Raw genomic sequence first — 6971 nt, 5'->3', positions numbered from 1 at the left:
AGAGAAAGACACCGAGCATGAGCAGGGGAGGGGCAGAGAGAGAGGGAGACACAGAAACTGAAGCAAGCTCCAAGCTGTCAGCACAGAGCCCGACGTGGTGCTTGAACTCAAGAATCATGAGATCGAGACCTGAAGTCGAATGCTTAACTGGCTGTAGTCGGACGCTTAACCAACGGAGCCACCCAGGCACCCCAGAACTACCTTCAACTTAAAAACTTTTGTACAGCAAAAGAAACAATCGGCAAAATGAAAAGGCAACCTACAGAATGAGAGAAAATATTTGCAAACCATATATCTGATAAAGGATTATTATCCAAAATATATAACAAAGAATTCACACAGCTCAATAACAAACAAACAAATGAACTATTTTAAAAATGGGCAGAGTAATAGAATAGGCATTTTCCCAAAGAAGACATCCAAAAGACCAACAGGTGCATGAAAAGGTGTTCAACATCACTAACCATCAGGGAAATGCAAATCATAACCACAATGAGATATTGCTCAAACCTGTTAGAATGGCTATCACCAAGAAGACAGGAGATACGGATTTGTGATGATGTGGAGAAAGGGAACCCTCATACACTGTTGGTGGCAATGTAAATTGGTGCAGCCACTATGGACAACAGTATAGAGATTCCCCTCAAAATTAAAAATAGAACTACAATATGAACCATCAATTCCCCTTATAAGTGTATATTCAAAGGAAACGAAAACAGGATCTCGAAGACATACTCCTGTGTCTACTGCAGCATTATTCACAATAGCTAAAATATGGAAACAATCTAAGTGCTCATCAACAGATGAATAAACAGAGGTAGTGTGAAAATATACAACAGAATATTTTTCAGCCATGAGAAAGAGAGAAATCCTGCCATTTGCAACAACATGGTAGGATCTTGAAGTCCTTATGCTTAGAGGAGATAAGCCAAAGACAAATGTTGTATATGTCACTAATATGTGGAATCCAAAAAAGCCGATCTCATAGAAAGAGAGTAGAATGGTGGTTACCAGGGACTTAGGGGGTGGGGTGATTGGGGAGATACTGTTAAAAAGTACAAATTTGCAGTTAAAATGAATAAATTCTGGAAATCTAATGCTGTGCTGATCTAATACTGTATTACATAATTGAAAGTTGCTAAGAAACTAGATCTTAAATGTTCTCACCACAAAAAAAGAAATCGTGATAATTACGTGATGTGATAGAGGTGTTAGATAACATTACAGTGATAATTATATTGCAATATATAAATGTATCAAATCAGCACATTGGACACCCTAAACTTACATAATGTTATCATATGCCCATTATATCTCAATTTTACAAAAAGGAAAAGAAAAACTCTGTGGAGGTGGAGTGGGGGAAAAAAAAAGCTCTAAGTCACTAATATCGAGGATGAAAATGAAGGTATCATTACAGATGAAGCAGAAATCAAAAAAGATAAGAAGCAGATGTCAAGGACAACTTTATCCAATACATTTGAAAAGTCAGATGAAATGGACAAATTCCTATAAAGACACAGCCTGCCAAAACTGACAGGAAAATAGAATATTTTCTTGGTAATACCATACAATTTAAGAAATTAAATCAATAATCCAGAATTTTTCCATAAATAAAACTCTAGGCCCATAAGGCTTCACCTGTGAGTTCTGCTTAACATTTGAGGAAGAAAAAAATCTCTTACAGAGAATAGGAAAGTAAAGAATATTCCCCAACTCTTTTGAAAACGTAGCAAAAATGATATTCAACAATACCAGTCATTAAAATAACGCAGTTATTTTCTACATTTATAAACATCTGCTTCCCTGAGCCAATGCCACAGGCAACACCCCCTGAGGTATTCCTGGATATCAGCATAGTTTCCATAGTTTCCCTTCCAAAGGGTTAACACGTGGCAAAGGGCCTCACGGACTCTGTTGTACTCTGTGCATGGCATTCTGACTGAATACTGCCCGCGCCAGTCAGTTCGCAAAGTGACCTCATCTCCCAAGTACCACCACCCACAGGGATAAAGTAGGCCCAGACTCCCCCATCTGTTCAGTCTCACAGAGCTCAGGCTTGGCACACTATGGTGGCACCGGTGCTCACCAGTCATCTCACTGCAGCCCCCCCGCCCCAGGGTGCCCTCCATTGCTGTATACCCCATCCATACATCTCCCATCCCCACTGGTAGATGATGGCCTTTACAACTAGATGCATTCAGACTACTAACCGTGTTCAGGTCCATGTCTTAATACTTCATCAAGTAAAACATTAGCTGCATGAAAGTCATTGTTCATCAATAATGCCTTGAGGTCAGAGACATCAATCAGATCATTCTGGAGAATTTGAACAGTAACGAAGAGTAGCCGTGTAACTGAGAAAAAAAAAAAAAAAGAGCAAAAACATGCTTCAACAGCAGAAATAAGAGTACACTGTTCACTTTCACTTAATGGGCTTGAGTTGCATAAAAGAAGTTTACATGAAATTACTAGTAGTTTTAAAAACCATTGTGTATTATAATAGCTAGCAGTTACTGAACACTAAGTGCTGGAGACTCTTCTGAGTACTTCTACTTTACCTATTTAAGTCTATTATTACCTGTAATAATTCCAAGATAGGCATTATTATCCCCATTTTTCAGATGAAGGAATTGAGGTTAGTGAGAGTTAAAAAAATTTTTTTAATGTTTATTTATTTTTGAGAGAGAGAGAGAGACAGACAGACAGACAGAGAGAGAGACAGACAGACAGACCATGAGCAGGGAAGGGTCAGAGAGAGACAAAGATGCAGAATCTGAAGCAGGCTCCGGGTTCTGAGCTGTCAGCAGAGACTCCAACGTGGGGCTCAAACTCACTAACCGCGAAATCATGACCTGAGCTGAAGTTGGGCGCTTAACCGACTGAGACACCCAGGCGCCCCGAGGTTTGTGAGATTAAGTGATTTACTAAAGAATATACTGGTATTAAGTGACAGGGCCAGGATTCAAATCCAGGCACGATATTTCCAAAGCCCATGCTCTTAACTACTGTGCCTTTCAGGTAGACATATGTAACTGGTCAACCATTATGCCTACAGCTACATAATACTTCATATGTGGACCCTGAAATAATTGTGAAGCATTACAAAGAAGTTTACATCAAAACTTTATTGCCTTATTTCACTTAAAGTTATGTTACAGAGACAAAATAAGAAGAAGAAGGTGCTGTTTCTGTAAGTCGTGCTCTTTATATTTATCTTATAGCCCCACAAATGTTGACAGCCTTGGTCACTTTCCAATGCCTTCAAACAGTTGTGGTTGTTGATGCTGTTTAATTTAGTCCACATTTTACTAGTTGTTCTCAGCAGGAGGGTTGGTTTCACATAAGCTACTCCATCATAGTCAGAAGTAGAACCAGGTAACTCAAGCTTTATCGGTAAATTTGATGCCCTGCTCTGGTTGAAAATTACTGTTTAGGTTATTACTTTACTACAAAGCTATAGTGATTAAGACCATGTGGCATAAGAATAAATAAAAATCAGTGGAATGGAACTGGAAGTCTAGAAATAAATCCATACATTTCTGATCAATTGATTTTTTACAAGGATGGCAAAACCATTTATTTAAGGGGGAAAAGAATGATCTTGTCAACAAACGATGCTGGGGTAACTGGCTATCTGCATGCAAAAGAATTAGAGTGGACTCCCATCTCACACCACATACAGACATTAACTCAAAATGAATCAAAGATTGAAATTAAAAGGCTAAAACTATAAAATTCTTAGAAGAAAACATTAGTATAAATCTTAATGATCTTGGATTATGTTTAGACATGATATCAAAAGAAGTGACAAAAGAAAATATAAACTGGATTTCACCCAATTTAAAAACGTTTGTGCTTCAAAGGACACCACCAAGAAAGAGAAAAGACCCATAAAATTGGAGAAAAGATTTGCAAATCATCTATCTGATAAAGCTACAGTATCCAGGATATAAGAACCCTAGCAACTTGACAAATAACCCGATTTTAAGATAAGCAAGGGATACATATCTCTAAATGGCCAGTAAACACATGTAAAGATGTTCAAAGTTATTAGCCATCAGGGAAATGCAAAACAAAACCACGGTGAGATACTTGTGAGACTAGGCTAGAATAAAAAAGACGGACAATGTAACAAGTACTGACAAGGATTTAAAGAAATGTACAATGCTGTTGGGAATGTAAAATGGGGCAGCTGCTTTGGAAAACGTTCCAGCAGCTCCTCAAGTTGAATGTAAAGTTACCACGTGACCCAGCAGTTCCATTCCCAGGTAGGTACCTGAGAGACATGTAAATGTACGTCCACACAAAAACCTGTACTCAAAAAAATGTACACATGTTCATAGCAGCATTATTCTTAGTGGCCAAAAAAGGGAAACAACCCGAATGTCTATGAACTGATAACTGGCCAAAGAAAATGTGGTATAACCACAGAATATTATTCTACCACAAAAAGGAATAAAGTACTCATTTATGTTATGATACAGGTGAACCTTAAAAACAGTATGCTGGGGCGCCTGGGTGGCTCAGTCGGTTGAGCGGCCGACTTCAGCTCAGGTCATGATCTCATGGTTTCGTGGGTTCGAGCCCCACATTGTGCTGACAGCTCAGAGCGTGGAGCCTGCTTCGGATTCTGTGTCTCCCTCTCTCTCTGTCCCTCCCCCGCTCTCTCTCTCTCTCAAAAATAAACATTAAAAATTAAAAAAAAAAACAAAAAAAAAAAACCAGTATGCCAAATGAAAGAAGCCAGACACAAAAAGCCACGTATTCTAGTTATATGAATAACTAGAATAACGATTCTAGTTATATGATGTTCAAACATCAACACAGATAGAAAGCAGACTAGTGGTTGTCAGTGGCTGGGGAGAGCGGGGAAATAAGCACTACAGGGTACAGGGGTTTTTTTTGACGTGATGAAAATGTCCCAGAATTAGAGTGTGAAGGTTGCACAACTTTGTGGATATACCAAAAACCACTGAATTGAACACCTTAAAAGGATGAGATTTTATGGTATGTGATTTATATCTCAGTAAAAATGTACATTTGATAAATAATGCCATTGATTATAAAGGTGTTCTAATTTTAGAGATATTCAAACGTGAAGAAAAAAAGACATTTGTTTCCCCAAGGCATTTAGAAATCCATTGTTGGCAGGGGTGTCTGCATTTGTGGAGGGTTCTTCGGTAGGTGTTCTCTGTAGACATGGGGGTTTAGGGAAAGATGCTGGTGTTGAAATGGTTTCCCTAATTCCAAGGAGCACGAGAGGAACTTTGGGGACAAAGACCAAGCACTTGTCTTTATGCAGCAGGGGCAAAACGATGTGGTTAGGCCACAGAAATGACATGGTAGTAAGAATGATACAGGGATTAATGGCCCAAGCATTTAAAGAAACTAGCTAGATGAAGCTAAGATTTCTATAAGTGAAATCAATGGCCAGTCCATTTGGGTAAACCTGAAAACTCCAAAGGCCTGACTTGAGACAGCACAGAGGGTAGTAGTGGTCCCTCACCCAATTTCCACACCTGATTTAATTCATAGATCCAGAACCCCTTGAGTGAAGAAAAATTTATCTCCTCTTGAGGAAGGACTTTATATTAACAGCAAAGGTATTTACTGTGTATCTTCTTCAACGCTGTTTTATTTCTTTTCCCTCCTTTATAACTAACTTTGCCCCATTTTCACTTGTTTTTTTTTTATATCACATAAGCTGCTTGAAATCCTTTTTGAAACTATAGACACTACAAATTAAACACTTGAAATCCATTTAGTGATTTTTTTTAAATGTGATTTCATTATCTTTATTTTACAGTCACTTCTTTAAACTGGAAGTATTCACTTACCTATGGACTCTTTGAAAGGTGGACTTCCTTTAATTCTTTCAAAGAAATCTTTTAAATTCACCTCATTATCATCTGGAAATATCAAAATCAAGCATATTGTCATTAAAACCCTGATACTCAATCGGTACACAAAATAAAGGCTCTGACTAACAATACCTAAAATCTCATTCTACCTCATTTCTCTCTCAAATGGCTGAAACTATTTCAATGTAATTTTTCATACTTTCAGGAACCACACCCATTGATCAGTTAATGATATTAATAGTTCACTTTTTTTGACTTCTTACTCAAAAGTAAGAACTTAAAATAACTTTGAGTTCCTTATGTATATATACTAAGTATCCTTTTATGATGCTTCACATTTATTAACTAAAATATGCACAAGAATTCTATAACATGCTTGATATGCCTATCCTTAAAAGATGAAAGCAAAGAGAAATTAAATAACTTGTCTAGGTCACAAGAGCCAGAAAGTGCTCGAGGCTGTATTTGAACTAAGGCAGTCTAAGGCCAGAGGTGACAATGTTAACTATTGGGACACACACACACACACACACACACACACACACACACACACAGGAAATAAAATGCAGTAATGTAACCACAGCAGAAAATATAGGGCTATAACTACATTGAAAAGACTTTAACTTATAACAAAATGGCAAGCTGGGTAGCACAGGAACGATTACAAATTCCTAAAGATGCTGTATGAAATATTTTATTCTATAAATGCATTATCAAGTTGTATGAAAAGGAAATAATAAAACGTTAAGTGGGCACAGAGATCCAGAGGGGAAAACCAAGTGAATACTAAGCCTACAGCTATTTGGGGATACATATTAGATCCAAAAGCAGCAAGGTGCTTGATTTAAATGTTCATGCATATTCATAAAAGAAAACTTGGGTCCTGCTACACAGAGAGTTTGAATTTAGATACCAAATGAAACTGGGATGCTTAAAGAATTTCAATCCAGTGAAAGGGAGATTAAAATATTATATTCACTGGCCCATGTAAACACCAAGGTGACCTAAATCTTCCCAATTTTGAGAGGCAGTGGGTAAAAAAGATCACCTGTGAAAAATCTCCTGCATCTCATGTGGGCTTAGGGCCTAAATTTATACCACTCCCAT

General features: G+C 37.7%; 1 protein-coding gene across 1 annotated transcript in view; it reads right to left on the bottom strand.

Annotated features, from left to right (window-relative positions):
* Nucleotides 1–6971, bottom strand: part of LOC147571554 (uncharacterized) — a 197300-nt gene that overhangs the window by 93253 nt on the left and 97076 nt on the right. The window contains 2 exon segments of the mRNA XM_086696292.1: nucleotides 2239–2357; nucleotides 5841–5912. Of these exon segments, the coding sequence (XP_086552418.1) occupies nucleotides 2239–2357; nucleotides 5841–5912 (191 nt within the window).

Source organism: Puma concolor, unplaced genomic scaffold, assembly GCF_028749965.1.
Source record: "Puma concolor isolate L17-30 unplaced genomic scaffold, mPumCon1.1.hap2 unalloc_scaffold_22, whole genome shotgun sequence".
NCBI classification, from domain to species: Eukaryota; Metazoa; Chordata; class Mammalia; order Carnivora; family Felidae; genus Puma; species Puma concolor.
Note: the sequence above shows the minus strand (reverse complement) of the source record. Positions and strands in the feature narration are given on the sequence as shown.